This window comes from Pongo pygmaeus, chromosome 12 (genome assembly GCF_028885625.2).
Source record: "Pongo pygmaeus isolate AG05252 chromosome 12, NHGRI_mPonPyg2-v2.0_pri, whole genome shotgun sequence".
NCBI lineage: Eukaryota > Metazoa > Chordata > Mammalia > Primates > Hominidae > Pongo > Pongo pygmaeus.
In genome coordinates this window covers 41,060,367-41,087,681 of record NC_072385.2, presented here as the reverse complement: position 1 = coordinate 41,087,681, position 27,315 = coordinate 41,060,367, and the positions used below count along the sequence as shown (strand labels likewise).

Genomic DNA, 27,315 nt, shown 5'->3' with positions numbered 1-27,315 from the left:
TAGCATGTGTCCTGGAGCAGGTGGCTTGGACAGCAACCTCCTCACCCATGGAATACAACAGTGTCTGGGCCTGCATGAGCTGTTCCAACGATGAATTTTGCCACTGACTGATATGGTTTGGCTCTATGTCCCCACTCAAATCTCATCTAGAATTGTAATCCCCACGTGTCAAGGAGGGACTTGGAGGGAGGGGACTAGATCACAGGGGCAGTTTCTCCCATGCTGTTCTTGTGATAGTGAGTGAGTTCTCATGAGATCCAATGGTTTTATGAGGGTTCTTCCCCCTTCAGTTTCTCTTTTCTCTCCTGCCGCCTTGTGAAGAAGATGCTTGCTTCCCCTTTGCCTTCCACCATGATTGTAAGTGTCCTGTGGCACTCCCAGCTGAAACTGAGAGTCAATCAAACCTCTTTCCTTTATACATTACCCAGTCTCAGGTATTTCTTTCTTTCTTTTTTTTTCTTTTTTTTTTTTTTTTTTGAGACAGAGTCTGTTGCCCAGGCTGGAGTGCAATGGCACGATCTCGGTTCACTGCAAACTCCACCTCCTGGGTTCAAGCGATTCTCCTGCCTCAGCCTCCCAAGTAGCTGGGATTAGAGGCACCTGCCACCACACCCAACTAATTTTTGTGTTTTTAGTGGAGATGGGGTTTCACCATGTTGGCTGGGCTGGTCTCGAACTCCTGACCTCAAGTGATCTGCCCTCCTCGGCCTCTCAAAGTGCTGGGATTACAGGCGTGAGCCACAGCACCCAGCCTAGTCTCTGGTATTTCTTTACAGCAGTGTGAAAATGGACTAATACACTGACTCTGCCTCAGGCAACAAAAGAGATTTCTTATCCTGAGGAAAAAGGAATGAAATGTCAGCAGCCTTTGTTTGCTGTGAGCTGACTTCCCTGTAAAGGGTCTCTCTAAGCTGTGGCCTGTGGAACAGGGGTGGCTGAGCTGAGGCCTCTACCTCCTGCACATCTGCACCTCTGGCTGTGCTATTTCTGTGACGACCCATCCTCCACCAGTTCGGGCCACAGCAGTTTCCAGGCACCCCATGTGTGGCACTGTCAGAGCCAGTCCAGGGAGCTTGGTGTAACCGCCTGTCTTCCTCCAGACTGCCTTGTTCAGCTCTGGACCTAGAGCACTGAGCCAGGGCTTGTCCCAAAGTGGGTGCTCCACAAATATTTTAAGTCAATAGATGAAAAATAAATGAATGACCAGAGGGCAACTACACTCAAGTGGGTGGTGTCTCTCCAGATGTGCAATAAGGAAGGGCAAATTCTGAGAACCAAAGATTGACAAGGTGCTTCCAGGGACTTGTTGAGATCCAGCAAAACTCTGGAAAAGATGATCTTACAGATGGCGCAGGAGTCTACCCAAAATGCAAGCAAGGATTCACATGTGGCTAGAGCTGCAGGGTGCTGTGGGTCATCTTTCTAACTCCTATCACTTATTGATGAGGAAATAAATCATTCCAAAGTAATCTTATCTCTTTACGTAGTGAGGTCCCAGGAGCCTTTGGTGAGGAGACAGGGCCACCCCAGCCACCCCAGAAGGGACAAGGAATCCTTGTGGTTGAGAAGGTGGATTTGTCTTCATTAGCCAGAAGACGGCTCTGTGGTTGCCCAACACCAGAACAGGCTTAGCTAACCCTCAAACGGGATGCATGAAGAGTGAAATGATCAACACTAAGTAACTCCAGCTTGCAGGATCAAGCATATCTGCTCATGGGTTCATCTTACAGCTTGCATGTCCTGGAAAGTGCTCTGAGAACACTGCTGTCGAGGCTCAGATCCCCCACAAAAGAATGTCTGAAGTTGTGGTTGCAGTGGACAAACACCTGGCCCCAAACTGCACACATAACCAACGGCTGGAAAAATCTGGATCTACCTTCTGAGAAAAAGCACAGTTTTCTGGCTTTTCTTCATGAGATCTGGGGGTTCTTTTGTTCAGCAAAAACATAATGGTTAACTTTTTCAGCATTCTTCCAGCCTTATTACTATTTGCTTGTTGGGTTTCTGGAGCTTGTGGATTTGTCCTTAATCAGAAGTACACAAGACCAGTGCTGCGATGTCACTCTGAGCCATTGGGGCCCAGCTCCCACTGCCAGCCCACCTAGAAGTCACACACAGAGGACACACTGTTATTTTCTAGGCAGCCTAAGTTTTGTGCTTTGATGAAATTAGGCCACAGAAGACCATCCAACTGCACACATTAGTGTGACCCCTGCATCCCAGGCGTTACTGTCAAACCCTTCCTTGACAGAGCAGCAGATCCATGCATGGAAAAGCAGCAGACCAGCCAGGTAGTTCTGGCCCTAAAGCAAAGCACTGGGAACAGTAAACGGCCACAGTGGCCCAGCCCTATGCCATACACCCCAGGATGCAGAGTGGAGGACACAGTGAGGTATGTCTTTAGGGATTAGTTAAATCCAGGCCCTTCCCTCCTGATAAATTCTCACTCATCCAGGAATATTCTGGGATAATGCACAATGCACAGAAGAAATATGCTGTGTAAGCACGCACTGTGGAATGCTGCAGGGGCCCGGATTCTTGGGGTGGAGAAGAAAGGCGTGGCATGGGCTGCAAGGTGCAAAGCCACACCTCAGGCCCTGCACAGCCTGTGTTCTCAGCTTACACGCCTGGTCCTGCTCCCATAGCCTCCTGAGCCAAGACCGGTGGCTGGGGCCCTTTAAAAGACCTTGAGCTTGACATGCATCTGGTAGCCCCAGGAGACCACCACTAACTGGGAAGGCAGTTCCAGTATCAAAGCCATAGAGGGTTAAAAACGTCACCATGAGAAGCAGCTCTGAATTTAACTTTTTTTTTTTTTTTTTTTTGAGACAGTCTTGCTTTGTTGCCCAGGCTGGAATGCACTGGCGCGATCTTGGCTCACTGCAAACTCCACCTCCCGGGCTCAAGCGATTAACCTGCCTCAGCCTCCAGAGTAGCTGGGATTACAGGTGCCCGCCACCACGCCTGGCTAATTTTTTTTTATTTTTAATAGAGACAGGGTTTCACCATGTTGGCCAGGCTGGTCTCAAACTCCTGACCTCAAATGATCCACCTGCCTCGGCCTTCTAAAGTGCTGGGATTACAGGCATGAGCCACCACACCGGGCCTAACTTCCTTCTTATCCTGACTGGTCATCATTTGTGCTCGCTTCTTGCCAGGCACATGGAAACATTTTGCTTCCTGCCCCCTCTGAGATCCAGTGGGACCAAGCAGCATGATGTGTTACATAAGGACGTTTTGGTCAAGGACAGACCACAATGGGGGTCTTGTAAGACGATAATGAAACTGAAAAATTCCTGTTGCCTAGTGATGTCGCAGCTGTCATAACATCACAGTGCAACACATTCCCCTTCCTATGTTTAGCTATGTTTAGACACATGGTACTTGCTGCCGTGTTACAGTTGCCTGTGGTATTCAACACAGTCACATGCTGTGCAGGTTTTAGCCTAGGAGCCAGAGGATACACCACACAGCCTAGGTGTGTCATAGGCTGTGCCGTCTAGGTTTGCATGAGTCCACTCTGTGATGTTCACAAGACAAAATCACCAAATGACGCGTTTCTCAGAACATATCCCCTTTAAGTGACACATGACTGTATCTAGCTAGTTTTAATTAATGAGTTGTGGGAAACTTTGTGGACAAATGTGATGTGTGTCACTTCTGGGCTGAACTGTTTCCTGCTCTGAGGAGGTCCTCCAGGGTCTCTCTGCTTCTGACCCAGCAGCCTGCATGGAGGTGGAGCATGTTCACAGGACTGCGCCCTGGGGTGTTGGTGCGGTTGGCTACAGGCACGTGAGGTCTGTGAGGGATGTGAATGAGGGTGGAGCGTGCTCAGCCTGGCTCTGTTCCTCTGCATGTGCAGCCCGTCCTGACTACTGCCAGGGGACTGCAGAACGGTCAGATCAGGCAAAAGGTGCCCAGTGGGATTAAATCAGAGAGGAGCTGCTTCAAATGCTCATTCTCAAATAGATATGGAAATCATGCTCATCCTTTCTTCTGGCTCTAAAATGTATATACTCACAAAAATACATTATGTTCGTTTTAAAAATAAAGTGCTATCTTAACTTTTAAAAATATATATTTGACAAGTTTTGACATAGCAGATCCCCCTGCAGCAGCCCCACCATCTAGACGATGTGCATTGCCGCCGCCCTCACCGTGGGCCCAGGCCCCCGAATCCTGCCGTCCTTCCAGGGCTTCTTCCAGTCCCCAGGAAACCCCCGAGCTGCTTTCTGTCACTAAAAATGGGTGTGCATTTTCCAAAGTTTTATAGACATGGGACCCTCCAGTGGCTATTCTGCTTTCTGTCTGGCTCTTGACTGATTTTGCACTTCCCTTCCATTGCTGTGTGTATCAGCAGCTGGTTTCTTTTTCTTGCTGGGTGGTGCCCCTTTGCAGGGTTGAGCCACTGTCTGTGCATGCATTCATCAGCTGATTGACATCTGGGCCATTTCCAGTCTGAGGCTGTCACAAATAAAGCTGCCACGGATCCCTCATGCAGGAGCCTTTGTGTAGGCCTGTGTGTCTGCTTCTCCTAGGAGTGGAATGGCTGAGTGATAGGTGGCATGTTTAACTTCTTAAAAAATTGCTGAACTATCTTCCCAAGTAGTTGTGCCATTTTACATTTCCACCAGCAGAGCAGGAGGGTTCTCAGCCTAACCCTTTAAATATGCGCCTCTTTCTCTCTTTCACAGAGTATGAAGACATACACACACATGCACACAGATATATAGACACACACATACATGCATACATACACATATAGACACACATACACACATAAACACATGTGCACATATACACACAAACATATACACACATGCACAAGTACAGACATGCACAGATATAGACACACACACGCACACACTCAGAATGAATTGTGGACCTAAATGTAAAATGCAAAACTATGAAACTCCTAGAAGATAACATATGGAAAAATCTAGAGGACCTTAGGCTTAGCGGTGCCTTTTTAGATAAAACACCAAAGACACAATCATGAAATAGTTAATAAATTGGGCTCCATGAAAATTAACAACTTGTGCTCTGAAAAAGATACTGTCAAGAGAATGAGAAAACAGGTCACAGACTGAGAGAAAATATTTGCAAAAGACCACTACGGTATATCTAAAATGTACAAAGAACACTTAAAACTTAATAAGAAAACAAACAACCCAATTAAAAACTCAGCAAAGATCTAAATAGACATCTCATTAAAAAAGATGTACGGGCTGGGCAAAGGATTCACATCTATAATCCCAGCACTTTGGGAGGCCAAGGCGGGTGGATCACGAGGTCAGAAGATCAAGACCATCCTAGCTAACACGGTGAAACCCTGTCTCTACTAAAAATACAAAAAATTAGCTGGGCGTGGTGGCACGTGCCTGTAGTCCCAGCTACTTGGGAGGCTGAGGCAGGAGAATCACTTGAACCTGGGAGGCAGAGGTTGCAGCAGTGAGCCAAGATTGCCCTGCTGCACTCCAGCCTGGGTGACAGAGTGAGACTCCATCTCAAAAAAAAAAAAAAAGATGTACAGGTAGCAAATAAGCATATGAAAAGATGCTCAGCATTATCCGTTGACATGGTTTGGGTCTGTGTCCCCACCATATCTCATGCTGAATTGTAATCCCCAGTGTTGTAGGTGGGGTCTGGTGGGAGGTGATTGGATCATGGAAGTAGATTTCTCATGAATGATTTAGCACCATCCCCTTGGTACTCTCCCCGTGACAGTGAGTGAGTTCTCATGAGATCTGATTGTTTAAAGGTGTATAGCACCTCCTCCCTCTCTCTCTTGCTCCTGCTCCTGCCACATGAGACTCTTTGCTCCCTCTTTGTCTTCTGCCATGATTGGAAGCTTCCTGAGGTCTCCCCAGATGTAAAAGCTGCTATGCTTCCTGTACAGCCTGCAGAACCATAACCAATTAAACCTCTTTTCTTTATAAACTACCCAGTCTCAGGTATTTCTTTATAGCAGTGCAAGAATGGCCTAATACAGATGTCATTAGGGAATTGCAAAGTATAATAACAATGAGAGACCACTATATAACTATGAGGATGGCAAAATCCAAAACACTGACAACACTGAATGCTGGTGAGGATATGAAGCAATGAGAACTCTCATTCATTGCTGGTAGGAAAGCAAAATGGTGCAGCCACTTTGGAAGAGAGTTGGAAGTTTCTTACAAAAATGTACTTTTACCAACCTCAGCACATACTCTTACATACTCTTAGCAATCTCCCTTCTTGGTATTTATCCAAATTTATGTCCACATAAAAACCCACACAAGATGTTTATAGCAGCTGTATTCATAACTGCCAAAACTGGGAAGCAACTAAGATGTCCTTTGGTAGGTAAATGGATAAATAAACTGTGGTACATCTGGACAATGGAATATTATTCAGTGCTAAAAAGTGAGCTACTAATCTATGAGAAGACATGGAGGAAACGTAAATGCATATCACTAAATAAAATAAGCCAATGCAAAAAGGCTACAACATTGTATATGATTTCAATTGTATAACAATCTAGAAAAGGGAAATCTATGAAGGCAGTAAAAAGGTCAGTGGTTGCTAGGAGTTAGATGGGAAAGAGTGATCAACAGGCAGAGCACAGAGGATTTTTAGGGCAGTCAAACTATGCTGTATGATACTATAATGGTGGACACATCTCATTATACATTTGTCAAAATCCATAGATTGGATAACACCAAGAGTAAACCCTAATGTAAACTATGGACATTGGGTAATGATGTGTCAAGGTAGGTTCATCAGTCCTGACACATGTACCACTTTGGTATAGGCCATTGATAGCAGAAGAGATTGTGCATGTGTTGGAGCAGGGAGTATATGAGGACTTTGCAATTCCTGCTCAATTTTTCTGTGAACCTAAATTTGCTCTAAAAATAAAGTCGCTTTAAAAAAAGTCTTGGAAGGATGACTTCCAATATCTGAAGGGCTATTTTTAGAAGAGGAAATCGATTGTGAAGGAGCAGAATTGGCAGAGATGGATCAACTCTGCAGGATGTGTATGTATGCGAGGCTATGCATGCATGTATGTGTTTGTGTATGCATCTATATATGTGTATACACGTTTACGTGTGCACATGTATTTTATATGCACGCAAATATCTGTGTACATGTAGTCATGTTTGTATGTGTATTTTTGTTGTGTATTCATGTAGATGTATATACATGAATATGCTTATTGCATGTGAATGTTATTTGTATGTGTTCACGTTGTACATGAGTTCATGTTATACATGTGTATGTATATGTATGAATGTGTGTATATTTGTGTGTGGATGTGTATCTATGTGTGTAGACTCTGTAGATTTTACCCGACAAGAGGATGAATCTTTTAATAGGTCAGTCCAGCCATAAAACAAGCCCCCTCATTAAGTGGTGAGCTCTTGTCCCTGGAAGTATTTTAGAAGAACCTGAATGATCCCCTGTAAAAATGCTGCAGCCCGGCCTGCTGGCAGGGTGGGTGCTGGCAGGTCTACCAGCACAGATGCCATCTGTTCTCCTTTCTAGAGCTATGTTCTGCGAGCTGGGGACCCTCCCGAGCGAGGGTCTATCCTTCCTCTCCTGGTGACCTCTTGCCAGGCACACTTTGTACGGGTGCCTCTTTCTAAGAGAAGACTCTAAATGTTCACCCCTGCCCTGTCTACACCACCTCTGGCAGAGTCCTGAAAGCCCAGCTGAGGGAATCAGTTGTGACAGGGAGAAAGGGGCCTCCACTGAGGGACAATTCCCTTGCATCTCTCCATGTCACAGGGGCATCCTTCTCCATGGTCTTAGCATGTTCCTAATACAAACATTTGCAGCCAGGTCTCTCCAAGGTGTTAAAAACTTTGGGTAGCTTGACTGCAGCGGAAACAAACATGAACATCTCCTCTTTTGTGAGCCTCGGGGTCTGATGGCTTCTTCCCCATTGCTTCCAGAGTCCCTGTTTGTTATCAAGTTGCACAACAATCAGAAATTGGAAGTAACTAATATTTCCTCCCACCCCAGGAGGGTCCAGAGGACACGCCTTTCACCACGACTATGAGAAACAGATGTGTGAGGGGAGTCTTCGCACCCTTGAAAAGCTCTGGGGTCACACTTCCCCATAGGCCGGACCTTACAGTGGGAACTATAGCCACGGATTTGGGAAACCTGGAAGTGACTGGGTCCCAGAGGGAGGGGGCAGGGCCCACATGGTGGCACATAATTACCAAAGACAAGGCCGACCAGGTGGTAATACCGTGAGGCAAGTTACCAAAACAGACAGCACAGTCAAGGCAGTAATCAACTGGCAACCGGCAGTCGGTTATATTCCTGGAAGAGAAATAGATGGGCTGTCTACTAAATTCTTACTTGAGCTGTATAAACAGAAGAGTTCTAGGTCTAGTGAAAAGAAGTATAATTTGAATCACGAAACAGGCCTTCAATCAATTCCCAGACTTGAGCTACTTTACAGACCCAGAATCCCTTGAATTTACAGGTTAGGTCTCCTTGACGAAAGACCCCAGTGCCATACCAAAAACTTACACTGTTAATCTTTCTCCCAGGCTTCCCCAAAGGGATCTACCCTAACAGGGTGACTGTGCATTAGGGAAAAGAAAATAATCAGACTTTTCAGGGACAGCTGGACACTGGTTCTGAACTGACCCTAAGTTCACGAGAGCCAAACATCACTATGGTCTGCCAGTCAGGGACGGGCTTACGGAGCACAGATGATCAGTGGAGTTTTATCTCATGTCCTTCTCACAGCAGTTCAAGTATGGCCCTGAAAGCATCCTGTGGGTTTTCTCCAGTTCTGAAATGCATCATTGGCCTAGACGTACTCAGCAGCAGGCAGAATCCTCACATTGGTTTCCTGACCTGTGGAGCGAGGGCTGTTATGCAAGAAAGGCCAGTGGAAGCCACTAACCTGCCTCTATTTCAGAAAATGGCAAAACAAAAGCAATACGCATTCCTAGAGGTACTGCAGAGATTAGTGCCATCAAAGACTTAAAGGATACAGGGGTGGTGATTCTCACCACCTCCCTATTCAACTCTCCTGTTTGGCCTGTGCAGAAGACAGATGGATCATGGAGAATGACAGAGGATTATCATAAGCTTAACCAGGTGGTGACTCCAACTGCAGATGCCATACCAGTATGGTTTCATTGTTTAAGCAAATTAACCCACCATACCTCTTGGTATCTGGTATTCAGTGATTAATCCGGCAAATGCTTTTTTGTTAGTAAAGACTGAAGCAGTTTGCTTTCAGCAGGCAAGGCCAGCAATGCACCTCAGGGGTAGATCAATTCTCCAACTCTGTGTCACAAAATAGTTTGCAGGGATGGTTATCACCTTTGCCTTCCTCAACATGTCATACGAGATGGCCCGTGACATTGATGGCCTTGTGCTGACTGGGCCTAGTGAGCAAAAAGTAGCAACTACTCTAGATTTGTTGGTAAGACACCTGCATGTCAGAGGATGGGAAATAAATCGAATTAAAATTCAAAGGCCTTCTATCTCAGTGAAATTTCTAGGGGTTTGGTGGTGCGGGGGCACATTGAGACATCCCTTGTCAGGTAGAGAAAAAGTGGTTGCATCTAGCCCCTCCTATGGCCAGAGTAAAAAAGGTGAGTGGGGCTCTTTGAATTTTTAGAGACAACATCCTCCTCAGATGGGTGTACTAATTTGGCCTATTTATTAAGTGACCCGCAAAATTGAGAGTTTTGAGTGGGACCTAGAACAAAAAAAGGCTCTGCAACAGGTCCAGGCTGCTGTGCAAGATGCTCTACCCCTTGGGCCACATGACCCAGCAGATCCAATGGTGCCTGAGGCACTATTGTGGCAGACAGGGATGCTATGTGGGGCCTTTGGCAGGTGAATCGCAGCGCAGGTCTTTAGGATTTTGGGGCAAGCCTCTGCTGTCTTCCAAGGACAGCTACTCTCTTTCTGAGAGATAGTTCTTGGTCTGCCACTGGGCCTTGGTAGAGACTAAATGCTTGACCATGAGCCACCAATTACCATCCAACCAGAGCTGCCCACTCTGAACTGGTGTTATCTGACCCACCAAGCATAAAGCTGGGTGTGCATAGCAGCATTCCATGACCAAATGGAAGGGTGGATACATGATCAGGCTACAGCAGGTCCTGAAGGCACCAGTAAGTTACATGAGGAAGTGGCCTAAAATGCCCATGGTCCCCACTCCTGCTATGCTGCCTTCTCTCTCCCAGCCTGCACCTGTGGCCTCCTGGGCAGTTCCATAGGATCACACAGGAAGATAAGACTTGAGCCTGGTTCACAGATGGTTCTGCACCATATGCAGGCACCACCTGAAAGTGGGCAGCTGCAGCACTGCAACCCCTCTCTGGGACATCCCTGAGGGACAGCAGTGAAGGGAAAGCCTCTCAGTGGGCAGAACTTTGAGGAGTGCACCTGGTTGTGCACTTTGCTTGGAAGGAGAAGTGGCTAGAAGTGTGATTGTTTAATGATTCCTAGGCTGTGGCCGATGGTTTGGCTGGTTGGTCAGGGACTTGCAAGAAACGTAACTGGAAAATCGGTGACAAGGAAATTGGAAAAGCGCATGTGAAAAGACCTCTTTCAATGGGAAAACGTGTGGTGAAATTTGTGTCCCATTTAAATGCTCACCAAAGGGTGACCTCAGCAGAGGAGGACATTAGTAATTCCACAGATGGGATTCTGTGGAGCGCAGTCAATGACTGAGCCTCTTTCCTCAGCCATTCCTGTCATTGTCTAGGGGACCCATGAACAGAGTGGCCACTGTGGATGGAGGTGACGCATGGGCTCAGCATCATGGATTTCCACTCACCATGGCCAACCTGGCTACGGCCACCACTGTGTCCAATCCACCAGCAGCAGAGCACAACAGTGAGTCCCCAGCATGTCACCACTCCCTGAGATGGTCAGCATCCACCTGGGGGCAAGGTGACTACCTTGGACCACCTCCATTAAAGAAAGGGCAATGGTGTTTTGTCCTTACTGGAATAGATACTATTCACGCTAGATATGGATTTGTCTTGCCTACACACAATGCTTCTGCCAAAGTGAATATCCATGGACTTCAGAATGCCTTAGCCACCATCACAGTATTCCACACAGCACTGCTTCTGACTGAGGAGCTCACTCCATAGCAAATGAAGTGCAACAATGGACTCGTGTGGATGGAACTCACTGGCTCTACCATGTTCCCCATCGTGCTGGCAGCTGGCTTGACAGAATGTAGAATGACCTCTTGAAGACTCAGTTACAGCACCAGCTGGGTGACAGTCCCTTGCAGGGCTGGGACAATATTCTCCAGAAGGCTGAGTATGCTCTGAATCAGCATCAAATATATGGTGCTATTTCTCCTATAGCCAGGAGTCATGGGCCCAGGAATCATGGGGCAGAAATGGGAGTAGCACCACTCACTATGACCCCTAGTAACCCACTAGCAAAATGTCTGCTTCTTGTTCTCACAACATTATGTTCTACTAGTCTAGAGGTCTTGGTTCCAGGGGGAGGAATGTTGCCACCAGGAAACACAACAATGATTCCATTGAGCTGGAATTCAAGACTGCCACTCAGCCGCTTGGGGATCCTTGTGCCTTAGAATCAAAGGCAAGAACGGGAAATACTGTGCTGGCTGGGGTGACTGATCCTGACCACCGTGGGAAACTGGACTGCAGTCCATAGTGGACGTGGGCAAGAGCATGTCTGGGATACAGGAGATCCCTTGGGGTGTCTCCTAGCGCGCTCTCAATCACAATGCCCCGTGACTGAGGTCAATGGAAAACTATAACCACCCAATCCAGACAGGACTAAAAATGGCCCAGTCCCTTCAGGAGTGAAGGTTTGGATCACCCCACCAGGTAAGGGTCCATGCCCAGCTGAAGCGCTTTCTGAAGGGAAGGGGAATACAGATTGGATAGTAGACAAAGTAATTATAAATACCAGCTATGACCATGTGAACTGCTACAGAAATGAGGATTGTGATTGTTGTATTTCCTCCTATTTTGTTAAGAATATGTCTGTGTGAATGTGTATATTAAGCAGTACCTTCGTTTTCTTCTCTCTCTTATCTCACCATGTAATATAAGTTGCACTGACTTTTATATGATATGGTTATCATATGATAGTATTTAAGTTACAGGATATCAAGGAGAAGAGGAAGCATCACTCAAAGACTCTGAATCCTTTTCTGGGAAGGGTGCGTGCACTTTTGGTGTAGTCAGGCTTGTTGTATCATATTAGGCAGAAGTATGACTTTGCTTTTGTCTTTATGTGGAAACTAAGTATAGTTTAGGGAGATATCAAGCTGACAAAGGGTGGACGGTGATGGTGAGTTTTATGTCAGTGTGGCTAGGCAGGTACCCAGTTGTTTGAGCAAACACTAATCTAGATGTTGCTATGAAGGCATTTTGCAAATGTGTTAATATCTACAGCCAGTTTACCTTAAGTAAAAGAGATTACTGAAAGTACCTACCTTGATAATGTGGGTAGGCCTCGCCCAATCAGTGAAGGCCTTAAGAGCAATCACAGGCATCCTGTGGACAATGATTTTCTGCCTCAAGACTGCACAGCAACTCCTGACTGAGGGTCCAGCCTGCTGGGCTGCCCCACAGATTTCAGACTTGCCAGCCTCCACAATCACATAATTCCTTAAAATAAATAAATTATCTCTCTCTCAATCTCTCTCTCTCTGTCTCTCTGTCTCCTGCTGGTTCTGTTTCTCTGGAGACCCCTGACTGACACAAACCAATAATTAATTTTCATAGTATTTCCATGAGTAGAAAAAGACATTATTCCCATTTTAACACTAAATAAACTGAAGTCTAGGGGAGTTGTAAGGTGACCTTAAAGTGAAAGAGAGAATAAATAAGAGTTAGAAGGCAGGTGATGAAGCCATAAATCTAGCCATTTCTGCTGGTCTTATAAATAAATCCTATAGCGATAACATTTTCATGAAGTTGACCTATTGGTTCTATTTGAGATCCAGATAGAGTGTGAATCCTCTGAAAAGATTAATGAGTTTCATTCTTATGCTATATACAAATGTGTCCTGTAATGTATTAAGATGCAGCCTGGAAGGAATTACTAAGCAAGCACATAACTTATCAGGTGAATAAAAACCAAACTGTCCCAGGAGTGACTTCCCCTAGAGGGAGATGATGCTATGAAGCTGTCTTATTCCCTTGAGGTGACAGAGTGCCCTCCCCGGCTCCCCCACCACATGACCTGAGTGCCTGAAAAAACAAAATAAAACCACAACAAATAGAAGGCTGAACCCAGCACTCTCTGTTCTTTCTCGGCATTGCCCTCAGTTATGGGACCAAAATGGAGAGCACTGGCAAGTGCTGTGGAATGTTCAGAGATGCCCTGCCATGCTGACTTTGTTGCCTTCTGGGAGGGACAGACGGCTGGGTCCGATGTGTGGGCATTACCTTCTGATGTAGTTTATGGGGCGTGCGCTTGTTTTTCTTCTGAACTGATGCCATCACTTGAGTTTTTCTGGGCATGGACGGCTGGAAAGAAATCCCATGTCTTTGAAAGCACTGTGAGAATACAGCAGTTGAAAAAGAAGGCAGTCACAGCAGTAGAGTTTTGCAGAACAGAATCTAGACTTGACGTGGGAATCGAGTTGTGCCAGGGGCTCCCAGCCATGCAGTGTGTGCATCGCTCGCCCCAGCCACACTGTCACACGTATCGCTTGCTTGTCCAGCTCATGTGGCACTAGAGTGTAGGATTTCACAGTAATCCTGATTAGTTATTCGTTATTAGTCAGTGCCCTTTGGGGAGGGTGGCAGAACCCTCACAACTATTACACGTGACTCACAAATCCTTTTCATTTTCTAAAGTGTATTACTATTTCAAAAATGCATTTTGGTTTAATGCTTTGCAGTTGAAACCCTACTTCTGAATAATAGTTTTCTTGAGTTCCCTTCATTGTTCATATAACAAAATTAACCCCTTCTTTGATCTTTTAGAGAAGCCTCAAGGATATAAGTTTTACATCTGTATGGATCATTTAATTCTTCTAGGATCCAGACTTCAATTAACTATCAAATTCTTAATAATAATTTCTAATACTTTTGTCCTAAATACTATGCTATTATTCGTCAAACTAACTAAATTTACTCCTCCCAACAACTCAGGGTGGTAGGTGCTATCATCCCCATTTCACAGATGTGGAAACTGAGGCACGGAAGGTGGAGAAGCTTGCTCAAAGTCACACAGTTGGTAAACAGGAGATTGATTCACACTAGGCAGCCGACCCCAGGTCTACCCTCCATGCTGATTAATCCACTGTGTCTTCCTTCTCCAAATTCAAGCTTCACTCGCTGTTGAGATGACTGTGGCTCCCGCTCCTTCCCTCGTCCCTGCCACTTCCTGAAGGCTCAGCGGCATGAGCCCTAGGCTATTCTCCCCAGAAGAGAAGCTGACTAGCAGTAGCAGAGAATGGGGAGTGGGCACTTGTGGGTACCATGGAGCCTGGTTTCATTCCCAGTGCCCTACTCGTTGTGTGGCCTTGGGCAGGTCACCTTGCCTCTCTGGACTTCATGTCCACATTTGTACCCTGAAAGCATCACCGGCACTCACAACCACGCTGAGATCCAGAAGTCTCATCCCAATGCAGAGGCCACGGAGTTTCTACAGGAGAACTGGGGACAGACAGCTTCGCTTGCTGTCCTGGGAGGGCGCAGATAACAAGAGAAGCCTCCAGGCCACCACTGACCTCTGCTCAGACCAGGCTGGGCCACTGCCCTGCCCCACTGAGGGCCTGTGCTCTGACGGGACATTCCTAACTTAGAGAAAGGTTGCCACTCCTGTCACCAATGAAGTGATGCTCCAGCAGTTTACGCCTTCCAAAAAAGGCTGTCTGGAAAACTTCAGAATGTTTTTTGGCAGCTGGGATTCACGCTTTCAGGATGGGTTCATTTTCAGCCGCACATGCCAGCTCCCCTTATCCCTCGGAAGGCAGCCTCACGATGAGGGAACAGGAAGAGGACCTGGAGTCGCTGGTGCTCCCAGCCACATGGGGCTGACTCTGCGATACCTTCTGCCTAGCCAATGCCAGTGCCACTGGCCAGCAGAGCTGCCAGGCAGGAGTGGCCAGGGCGGAGGTGGTTTCCATGGCCCGTGGCTGACCATGAGACTCCTCAGTGACTTTGCTGTGGGGCAGACCCGAGGTTCCCAAGCCCCCAGTGGGCCTGGGAGCCCAGGGATGCATCAGGCTGTGGCTGCACCTGACGACAGAGCATGGGCCGAGGGGCTCCGTGAGCAGGCTGCGGGGCAGGTCTCCCCTAAGACCTGCATGATGGTTCCCACGTGGGTGAATTCAGTTCTGGGTGAGGTCAGATCCAGCCCCTTCTACCTCTGATGCCAGAGTGTGCAGGTGACAGCAGGCCCCTCCCCACCCTGGCTGGTGGGAGCATGCAGCCAGCCTGTGCTGGCAGGGTGTAGCTGTCACTTCGGAAGTGAATGGCGCTGGTAAACCTGGAGAACCTGGGATGAGGGCTGGCAGCAGCTGGCTTCCCAGGCTCCCTGTCGACAGAACTGGGATAGATGAGTAAGGGTCTACCTATTGCAGGATGCCTCCACTTGAGAGGAAATACATTTATAAGCCAGCGATTCTTCACTTTAGAGAGAGCTGCCTGGCTACTCAAAAGAGCTTCATCCTCAAGATTTCTTCAGATTGGATGTTTCTGGGATTTCATTAAAAATATAATCACACTCCTATATAATATCATAAGTGTATATGCCATATGTAACACATATATATGAGATATACATATATTTGATGGGTGGATGCACACATGTGTCCCACAGACTCCATGCCCCAGACCAGGCCTTGCTGCTGTCATTATGGGTCATTCTGTCAGGTCCTCTGTTCCTTTCAGACCAAATTGGGTTTGCAGAGTCTTGATTATGTAGGTCATCCACATGGACTGGTTAGTGATTCATTGTTGCCCGGGTTCTGGCTGTGGTTGGGTCCAATGTGGACCCAGAAGGCAGACACCTAGGGCCCATTCTCCCCCCAAGGCCAGCCTCATGGTCTCCTGCCAGCCGCTACCCTGGATGTCTCACTGTGGGATTCCTGGACAGGCCACGGCCTCCTAGGGACTGGGAGGTCACTACAGTCAGCACTTGGACCCAACACAGGAGGCAGGAGGCCAGCATTCCTGTGCCAGCTCCACTGCCGATGCTGTGTGGCCCCAGGCAAGTCTCTGAAGGTCTCTGAGCCTCAGGAACATCATGGAAAATGGAGAGTTTAATATAAAACATCTTTAGAGGCTCATTCAAGTTTCAATATTCTATTACTCACTGAAACTAAAACTACCACACCTATAAAGAGAGAGTTAACTTTTTTTTTTCTGGCCCATAAAGAATTTCCCATAAGTCGTGAGAGTGAAAACTTACTGGCAGCAGTTTTTCCAATTCTCTTTAGTCTACAATCATCACCAGGTGCCTTCTATGGGCTGGGGTTGTCGACCTAAGGCTTCGAGATGTTTTTGAATTAAGTTTTATGTCAGGACTAGCACACAGCAACACAGAAGCTCCCCAGTGTACCGTCCCTACTGTATGCTCAGCATGAAGATCTATCCTACCCTGTTTCATTCTGTTTATCCCATCCAATCTAAATAAAAATGTGGGTCCCAATCCACTGGATTGATCATTTGAAGAATGCTGCTGTGGAACTCATGGCCGGGCCAGAGCCTTGGGAAACCTCAGCACCAAGGAGAGGGCTCCACAGAAGTCAGGCAGCCGGTGGGAGCACTCTCACCGTGTGGACTTGGTCAACTGCACAGGGACAGCAAGAGGCTCAGAACCCCGAGGAAGCAAGGAGCACCACTCACGGCCTGTGCTCAGGCCTTCCTGAGATCAATGGAAAACTATAACCACCCAATCCAGACAGGACTAAAAATGGTCCAGACCCTTCAGGAGTGAAGGTTTGGGTCACCCCACCAGGTAAGGGTCCATGACCAGCTGAGGCGCTTTCTGAAGGGAAGGGGAATACAGATTGGATAGTAGACAAAGTAATTATAAATACCAGCCATGACCACGTGAACAGCTACAGAAATGAGGATTATAATTGTTGTAAGCATTTCCTCCTATTTTGTTATGAATATGTCTGTGTGAATGTGTATATTAAGCAGTACCTTTGTTTTCTTCTCTCTCTTATCTCACCATGTAATGTAAGTTGCACTGACTTTTATATGATATCATTATTATATGATAGTATTTAAGTTACAGGATATTTAAGTAGTTAAGTTACAGGATGGCACCCTCCTGCCCAGCACCTGCAGATTTTACAGTGCTGAGTGGCTGGCAACAAGGCCCTCCCAGGGCTGCCTGCTACCTCTCCCGTCCCTGGCCCTCACCTTCGGGCCACGTCCGCTGGCCTCTGCTCAGGCTGACCTTCAGCCAAGGATCCTCCCACCTGTGCCCCGGGAAGTCTCCCCTGACCTGGGCTGACCAGGCGCCTTTGTCGGTGACCGTCTGTTCCCACACGCAGGTCTATCACCCACCCTCTCCTGCAATCAATCGCCTGTTTACCTGTACAGTGACCTGTACTATACTCTGGCTCCTCCAGGCCAGGGTTGACCTTTCCATCATTATGAACTGTGTGCCTGCACTCTGCCAGGTACATCCTCATGCTCTTTGCAATACACAGATGAGTCAGGGATTGGGGCACAAGTAAGAGAGTGAGTGATGGCCGGTCGGGTGGTTAGGGATGCCAACTGCACGCAGCCCATTGCACCCTTCTCTTCTGGGTGACTCTCCCCTGGACTTAGGTACCCTGAGGGTTCGTATCACCTGGTGCTGATGTGCTCACACAGTTTCAAAACCAGAAAACTGTCACGGATGGACACAATAGGCAGTGTTCCATGGCTGTTTCAAGCACAAAATTCATTTTTAAGTGCAAAAGGATAACTTAAATCCTGAAGACCACCTTTTAAAACCAGATTTGAGTTCTACTGTGTAATTTATGGGTGTTGGGGGTCTAGCCACAGGGCAGCCCCTGCAGGGAGCAATATGATCAGGCAGGTAGGCAGGAAGAGACCTGGGTGAGTAGGCTGGAGAGGTTCCTGCATAGGCTGGCAGATGCCTGGGCCCAGAGAGGAGCTCTGGTTCAGGAATGGGTCTGGAGAAAGAACTGCCACTCTGTCTGCACTTGTATTATCTCCAGAGGCCTGCACACCACATCGGGCCATGCAGGGAACAGAGCTCAAAGGCCCAATCCCTCTGGATATAGCAGCAGAGCACCAGCCTCCCGGCACCAGCCTCCTGGGGACAAGCCTCCCGGGAACCAGCCTTCTGGGACCAGCCTCCCAGCACCAGCCTCCTGGGACCAGCCTCCCGGCACCAGCCTGCTGGGGACAAGCCTCCCAGGAACCAGCCTTCTGGGACCAGCCTCCCAGCACCAGCCTCCTGGGACCAGCCTCCTGGGACCAGCCTCCCGGCACCAGCCTCCTGGGACCAGCCTCCCGGCACCAGCCTCCTGGGGACAAGCCTCCTGGCACAAGCCTCCCGGGAACCAGCCTCCTGGGACCTTGACCATAGCCACTGACACCATACAACACAGACTGGTTTTGGGGCCTCTTCCTTCTCCACACACAGGGATATGGTGCGTAAATCTCCCACGCTCCTAGGAGAAAATTACTCCCTACTCTACGGCGCCCAGGAGCTGTATCAACCCTGACTTCTCTCTGGTATATGCACGGAAGGGCCTGGGTGGAATTTAGCAGCACTGGCGCTAGGAAACTGCGCTGCACTGAGGTATATGTATCAGTGGACGTGGGAGCGAGGAGCTCACTGTCTTTTCCCAAAGAAAATTTAACAGAAACAGACTGGAGAATACTGCCAAATGCTTTAAAAAAACCTTTGCCATAATTAGACATGTGTACATCTATGATCAAGTTGCCCAAAGTTAGGAAGCCTGTTTAGTGTAGTCATGGCAGGGTGGGGCTCAGGAAGCGGCCTGCAGGGAGTGTGCTGGCTCCAGCCCCCTAGCCCAGCCCAGTCTGCTGGTGCAGGTCACACAGGCTCACTTGCTTCTGAGCAGTGGACTAAAATGACCATCATCTCTGCTCTTCTGCTACAAATGGCAGCTGTAAATGCCTTGGGCCCTGCTGCAAATTAGGAGAAATTCAAGTGGGAACACAGATGGGAAAAACGTTCACAGGTGGTTTTGTAGACCAGTGCTCGTCTTTGTTGGTTACGAGAGGTGGGAATGAAAAGCACACACAATGTGTGGGAGGGCGATGTGCTTCTCTGCTGGGATTTGCTGAACCTCTGGACATAAGCTCACATGGCCTCACAAAAACCACTTCCCCTCCTGCCTGGAGCACAGCGTGGACTGCTCCCACAGCATGTGTCCAGCCCCAAGTGTGGCCTGTGCACTTCTGCTGCCCACGGAGGCTCGGGAGCTATCAGGGGAGGAGGAGGCTGAGCCACTGTATGTGCAGCTTTCCCTGTATGGCAGGGCATCCCTGCATGGTGCCTTTCATCAAGAGGGATGTTGGGGTGTCCTCTGGACTCAACCGTTCTTTGCTGATATAGCACAACTGTTAGAGGGCATAAACCTTAAGTGAAAGCGAAATATTTACAAAATGTCTAACAGGCAGGCTAGGAACAGACCCAGCTGGTGTTCATTAGCTTCACACTTAGGTGGGTGACGGGGAACAGCATCATCCTCCGTGTACATTTGTACAGCACGTAATGTCATAGAAACCCACTCAGCAATGATCTTATTGAAGCCAGTCCCATTTGCTTCACAAACTAGAGAGAGAGAATTCTTGGGCAAAGAACTAGAAATGCTTAAGGAACTATTACGGCCCCCACTTTCCAAGTCTGCCCCTGGTTGTTCCTGAGCAGCTCGGAAGAAGGAAGAATGTTTAAGTGAGAGGGTAGGACTGTGAATCCCACCTCTCCCTCCTGATGAGACCCAGCCACATCTCATAACAAGGGCTGCAGGGTAGAAGGGAACAGATTCAAGACTGAATTGATCTTCAAACAGACAGACACAAAACACAGAGCAGCTGTTGCCCTTCATGCCAGGTGCCCTGTTATGCTGGAGCAGACCTGAGCTTTGCTAGCTGCATGCCTCTGCCACACCAGTCAGCACAGGAACAACCATTGCTCTGGACTGAACAACACAGGAGGTGCTGAGGCCCTGCGGAACCTGGTGTGGCCCATGTCTGCAGCGTTCCCGGCTCATGTTGAGGACAGGGGAGCAGGGCCTGCCTCCACAGTGATGGGCAGAGAGCCCGCTGAGTCAGCGCTGGGTTTGGCAATGTCCTCGAGAAAGAGAGAGAGGCTGTCCCTGCCTGGAACACACCATCTTGTGTCCAGGGTGCCCATCTAAGCCCTGGCTAAGACATCCTGATCCAAAGACTAATGTTATATGGAAAGATGTCAAAAGATCCGCAGAATCAGTCAAGCCAAGAGAGAACAATCCCTAAACCACTCAGGCAGCAAGGCCAATACACAGAGTGGCTCCTTGCCCAGCACCCAGCCCAACGCCCTAGGGATACAGCCTCAGGCAGTGCATGGACCCTGAGCCCTGGAGAATTGCTTATTGGATTTCACATGGGCTTCCAAAAACTTCATGTAAAAAAAAAATACTAAAATATCTAATCAACAATTTTAAAACATAGGTTACATGTTGAAACAATAATATTCTGAATATTGGGTTTAATGGAATAAGCTATTAAAATGAATTTCACCTTTTAAATTTATTTTAAAATTAATTTTACTTTTTAAAAATGTGGCTACTAGAAAATTTAAAATTAGATTTGAGGTTTGCATTATGTTTCTGCTGGACAGCACTGATTTAGAAGTCTGGATTCTCATCCTGGTTAATCTAACGTCTAGCGGGGTGGCAACTGGAACAAGTTTCTTGGACTCAGATTTTCTTTCTTTTTCTTTTTTTTTTGAGATGCAGTCTTGCTCTGTTGCCTAGGCTGGAGTGCAGTGGCACAATCTTGGCTCACTGCAGGCTCTGCCCCCCGGTTTCCAGTGATTCTCCTGCTTCAGCCTCCTGGGTAGCTGGGATTACAGGCGCACGCCACCATGCCTGGCTAATTTTTGTATTTTTAGTAGAGATGGGGTTTTGCCATGTTGGCCAGGCTGGTTTCAAACTCCTGACCTCAGGTGATCCGCCCGCCTCAGCCTCCCAAAGTGCTGAGATTACAGGCTTGAGCCACCAGGCCTGGCCCAGATTTTCTTTTATGAAATCAGCACTTCATGGCTAAAAGAATAGCTAAAAAACACACCAGCCATCAGGTCAGCATTCTCCTGTTCCTTCTCATTGCTCCTCAGGAAACAGGCCTGTCCCATATGGTTGAACAGGTTGTGGACTGCACAAGGATGACATATTGAAGGGAGTGGGTGCTGTTCACACCGCACACGTAGATTTGTATATTTATTATTACAATATCCCAGCACATGGCAATAAATATCTCGTTCTAACAAAATGAGTATATTACAATGATTTTACAACAGATGGAACTAAGGCATTTTCAAGAGAGGACACCTTTTTCTGATTTGCATGAGAAATGTAGCTGGACTTGCATGGCCCTGCCAGCACCCAAGGCCTGCCTGATTCCTCTCCAACCAGCTGCTCTGGTGGTTTGTCTCCCTCTCTGTCACACGCCTGGTTCATCTAGGGGCAGGCGCTTGGAGCCCACATGCTAGCTTCAGTTGCACAAATGCCACTGCCACCTAGTGCCAAAGAGTTACAGTAAGCAGCTGGCCTCTACCCCAGGGCTCATCCAGGATGGGGCTCTTACCTTTTCACTTTTCTTCTCGTCTAGTTTGCATCCCGTGTTGGTGGGGCTGGATGTGGACAGAACACCGATGGGTCCCCCTCCGGCCTCCCCGTTGAGGTTTGCGGCACTGACATTGGGAGGTGTGATAGCTGATGCTGCTGATGTGAGGGGGATGGCCTGCCGTGGGCACATCTGCACCGGGGGCTGGTGGCTGTGCTGCGGGGACACCACCGAGTGGGGCCTGAGGCTGGTGGCAGGCAGGCGGGATGGAGAGTTCTGAGTGCGCAGGGGTGACACGGTGGCAGTTGGCCGGTCCTGAGCCTGGGCTGCAGAGTGGGCAGCTGGAGACGGGGTTGGAGAGAGAGCAGGTTGAAAGGTTAGTTTGCAACTTGCGATGCCTGCCAGGCAGCTGCAGTGCACACTCAGGCTCCCTCCTCGAGCACTCCCAGCCTCTCTCTGAAGTGTCTCCAGACAGAACTGGCCTCTTCACAGATGGAGAAACAGGCCAAGAAACCCTGAAAATGCATTCCTATCTTCCAAAGCCCAAGGGATCAGGGGGCCCTGCCACGGCTCAAAACACCCCTTTCCTCAGGTGGAGCTAAAACAGCTTTGCCAAGGTTGCCATGAACATGGGCACATTTCCAGTTCTATGAAGTCCCTTAACTCAGCGGTCCCCAACCATTTTGGCACCAATGACCCGTTTCGTGGAAGACAATTTTTCCACAGACTGAGGCAGGGGATGGTTTCAGGATGATTCAAGCGCATTACATTTGTTATGTACTTTATTTCTATTATTACTACATTGTAGTATATAGTGAAATAATTATACAACTTACCATAACATAGAATCAGTGGGACCACTGAGCTTATTTTCCTGCAACTAGACAGTCCCATCTAGAGGTGATGAGAGACAGTGACAGATCATCAGCCATTAGATTCTCATAAGGAGCATGCAACTTAGATCTCACATATGTGGAGTAAGGTTTGTGCTCCTATGAGAACCTAATGCCGCTGCTAATGTGATGGGTGGTGGAGCTCAGGTGGTAATGCAAGCATTGAGGAGGGGCTGTAAATACAGATGAAGTTTTCCTTGCTCACCCACCACTCACAACCTGCTGTGAAGCCCAGTTCCTAACAGGCCATGGACCGGAATTGGTCTGTGGCTTGGAGGCTGGGGACTCCTGCTCTAATTTTCTCTGCTGTGATGAGCTGAAGCACTCAGAAAAATTTTGAAAATATGGTTTTGAAATACGGTTGTAAAATGCTCATAAACATAAAGCCTGTGAAAGCATCTCGGTGAAGCCTCAAGATGTCCCCTGAATTATTAAGCACCACTGCACGCAAGCCGATCAAGCTTGACTCTAGTTACTCTTGATCCTGAACTGGCCTGGCTGGTCCTTGGTTTCCACACTGGGTATGTCATCTTGCTGAGTGAGGGCTGAGCATGTGAGAGCTGCCTTGGCTGGGGACAACTGCAGAAAGAAAGCAGCAGACGTTTCTCCCAGCAGCAGCCTGGAGGAGAAGCCGCCCACCACCCTGCTGCCATCTGCCTGCATTTGCTGCTGTGCCTGCATGTCGAAGCACCGGGCTTCCAGGTTTACAAAACTGGAACCTTACAACTGTGGATCCACCACCTTGCTGCCAGCAAAAACAATTCTTAAAGATGTTAGGGATTGAAAGTTGTAACATTTGCAAAAATCTCCCATATGAAAAGATACAGCTCCCTTCAAACACACCACCACATTAATAGTAATCCTGCTACTATGTGTGTTAGTAATTTCAGGGAATTTTCTCCTTAATAAATATGGATGAAACAAATGCTGGGAGAGAATGAACGTCCCCAGGGGAATGGTGACTTGTGTCCTGGGTTGTTCTGGCCCAAGTGGAGACCTGGGCTGAGCATCAGACACTGCTTTATACCAAGTGGCCCAGGCAGCACCACGCAGCTCACATCCAGCTGCTGTGCATTCTTAAGGCAGAGAAAAATTATGTCATACTGTAATCATTTTCTACCAGCAGACTTTGTGGCATTCATGGCTTCAGAGCATGAAAGAAAATACATGCAATAAAAACAATCTTCTCAGCCCCCAACTATGCACTCGTTAATCCTAACAGCGTTTGGAGGCCACGGGAAGTAGCACTGTAAGACATACAAAGCTCTCCATCTGGGAGTCGGGCCTTCTTCTGACATAGCCGTGTGTGAAGCGCTGGTGAGATCTAATTATGTGATCCTGGATTCTCCGGGACTTGGGCAGCCTGCTGTTTCTACGAGGTGAAATACAGAAAGGCTGATTTATGTGGGGTTTTTTTTTTCTGTTTTTTCTTTTTTCTTTTTTCTTTTTTTTTTTTTTTTAATATTCAGGGCTTCAGCTGGGTTGGAAACTTGAAACATTTGATCCTAACCCAACACAGCTCCACATTTACAAGGAGAGCAGGTCAGGCAATCACACAGATCCAGGGGCCTCGGGTCATTTAATCACCCTGGAAACCCTAACTCGGAGGCCGCTCCTCGAGATTTATTCATCTCTCCCCTCAGCTGTCTGATTCCCCTTCTCTCGGTCCAGGGTCCCTGGAAGGGGGTGACAGCCTGCCAGGGAAGCGCTGTGGCCCTCGGCATTGGGACTGCACCAGGGTCTGTGCCCCTGGGCTGTACGTGGCTGGCCTCTACCTCCTGGCCGACTTCCCCTTGCCTGCCACACTACTTTGCTCATCCAGGCACCAAAGAAGAGAGGGAGTGTGTTCCAGCAAGCTCCAACCTCACCTCCTAATACTCTCCCCTCAGCCACACTGGCCTCCTGGCCACTCTGCCAATAGGACTGGCTCCTGGTCACCTCAGAGGCACAGTGCCAGCACCCCTGCCCATAGACCTCACCTCCCTCATAGCTGTAAGGCGGGACCCTCGGGTGCCTGGAAGGCTCAGATACCACCTTCTAGAGACCTGCCTACCACCTTCACGGTGCTGCCTGACCCTGCAGCCTCAGCCTCCCCTGCTCCTGCTCTAGCTCCAGCTTTCCTTTGCCCCTAAGGCTCTTAGCTCCTCACAGTTGTGTAATTTACATGTTTGCTAGAGGCTGATTGTTCATTGCCTGTCCCCACTGTGCAACGGAGCTCCACGAGGTGGGGACATGGCTGCTTAATTCACGATAACACGCGCAATGGTGCCTGGCATGTAGAAGGTGCTCTGTACATTTTTTGAAGAAAAGAGTGAGTCTCTGAGGAAAAAAGAGCCCCAGCCACGTCACTTCTGATTTCACAGAATGGAACCACTGGAGAAGAAAAACTGTAGCGTGAGAAAGCAAGGCACAGCTCAGGTCATGACACTGGCTGGTGAAGAATGTGCTCATCTCTGGTAGGATTTACCCTTATTTTCACCCACCCCGGGTACCCCAACCCCAAGCTGGCTGGGACTACTTGTTAGTGATGCCAAAGTAGCCCACACCTTCTTTGAAGTCCAGCTGAGAGATGAAGGCTGCTTAGGAAAGCACCACCCATGGTCCCTGCTTTTCCCTTTCCTCTCTTCTTTAAACTTTTGGTGTGTTTCAGTCCCGCTGCAGCCTCCAAGGACTGTGAGCCCTCACTCAGTTCACTCTATGTCCCTAGTATCTGTAGGTGCTTTATAAATGATAGGGGAATGAATAAATGACCTACTGCATCACCAGCTTTGTCCTTTCCTTATTTTCAGGGGTATCGCTTCCCACTTCAGGGATGAAATGGAACTCCCACAATTCCAAGCCAACCCCCCTCTCTACTTCCCCACACCCCTCCCTTCCAGTCACAAGGACTCTGGGTCCCACCAGGTCAACACCTTCACCCACATCCTTGATACCTTCTCTGGCTCATCCCTTCTCTCATATATTTAGCCTCTTTATTAGCTTTCCCCCATAATTTATTAACCAGTTGTCTCTCCCATTTAATAAATAATCTTCCTTCTATACCTTATCCTCTTTTAGCTAGTACCTCCTTTTCCCATTTTTCTTTACACTTAATATTTTTGAAATAGTGTGTACACTGGCTCTTTCTTATATTTTTATTCATTTCTATGTAAGTAATCTGTATCTGCCCTCTGGCAGCTTTTATAGTATTTTCCTTATCCTTTGATGCTTTAAGTTCAGCATGTTTAGGTTTGGATTTTTGGTTATTTTTCCTACTCTGCACTCTTTGTGCTTTCTGTGTGAGGACTTGAGCCCCTCTTCAATTTTGGAGAATTCTCAGGGACTACTCCTTTGAATCTTCTCTCTGTCCCATCCCTTCTATTTTCCAGTTATGAAAATCCTGTTAAAAGTAGTTTGGAGCTCCTCAATCTATCCTCCATGTTTATACATCTCTTTCATATTTTTCATCTCTGCTCTGTATTCTGGATAAACTCCTTTGTATGGCTTTCCCATTTCACTAATTCCACTTTCAACTGTGTCTAGAGTTTATGCTACCTACAGAGGTTTTGTATTTAAATATATATTTTTCCTCTCCAAAATTTCAAATTGGTTCTTTTTCATATCCAGTTGTTTCTGATTCATAGCCATCCACCCATTTTTTCATAGCTTCCTGTTTTTCTTTTTTTGTGTGTGTGTATGTTATTCCTTCTTTTCCTCTTAGATCTTAAACATACTGATTTCAAAGATGCTCTCAGATTTCTCCCTTATTTTCCTCCCATCTCTTGAGTTTATCGGCTAACTTATGTGTGAGTTTCCCTTTTGTGCTTTGAAATCTTAGTGTGCCAGCTCACCCTGAGCTTGTGGCTCTTTGTCTACTTTTCTGGGTCTGGCAGTACTGTTGTTAGTGCTGTCTGGCCTCTGGGACCCTCCCTTAGAACTAGGTTTAATGGGCTTCTTGGAGTTCTGGTCCTGCAGAGAGGATGCTGAGCTAGTCCTAGTCCTCAGGCCAGAGCCATCCTCAAACCCAGCACCATGACCAGGGTTGGGGTTCTCTCTCTTCTTTCTCTCACACCCCAGGTGGAGGCTTAGTACGGCCTATCCCCTGGAAAATGATGGAGCTTTTAGAACTGGCACACCTGGCTCTAGTCCCCTGATTCTCACAGGGGCTTCCTGTCCATATTCTCCTGCAGGATTTGAAAGTCAGCCAACAAGGCCTGCTTTTTATCCTACAGCCAGTAGGCCAGTGCTTCAGCACTTGGCTGTTGTGTGTTCCATTTTATATACACCCATAGAGTTGACTTTTTAAATATTAAAAACAAACATCTTTACAACAATATCACATGAACTTAATTACTGTAGTTTTATAAGAAGTCTCTAAATCAGTGTTAGCTTCCCAAGTTCACTGTTCTTTTTCATTTCATTCAGCTCAAAATGCTTTATAATATCCCTTTTGATTTGTTCTTTAATATATGGGTCATTTTGAAGTAAACTGTTATTTAGTTTTCAAATATTTGAGTATATCAAATGTTTGTTATTATTTGTATTAATGATTTCTAATTCAATGCCACTGTGGTCAGGGAATGTAGTTTCCATGACTTGAATCCCTTTAAATGTGCTGAAACTTAAAAATATTATGGCCCAGTATATAATCTATCTCAGTAAATGTTCTGTGTGCACTTGAAAAGAAGGTGCAT

General features: G+C 47.5%; 1 protein-coding gene across 2 annotated transcripts in view; it reads right to left on the bottom strand.

Annotated features, from left to right (window-relative positions):
* SH3RF3 (SH3 domain containing ring finger 3) overlaps positions 1–27,315 on the bottom strand; it is a 369,865-nt gene that overhangs the window by 33,658 nt on the left and 308,892 nt on the right. For both annotated transcript variants that reach the window (XM_063648534.1, XM_054475806.2), the window contains one exon: positions 21,771–22,090. In XM_063648534.1, coding sequence (XP_063504604.1) covers positions 21,771–22,090 — 320 coding nt within the window. The remainder of the gene's footprint in view (positions 1–21,770; positions 22,091–27,315) is intronic.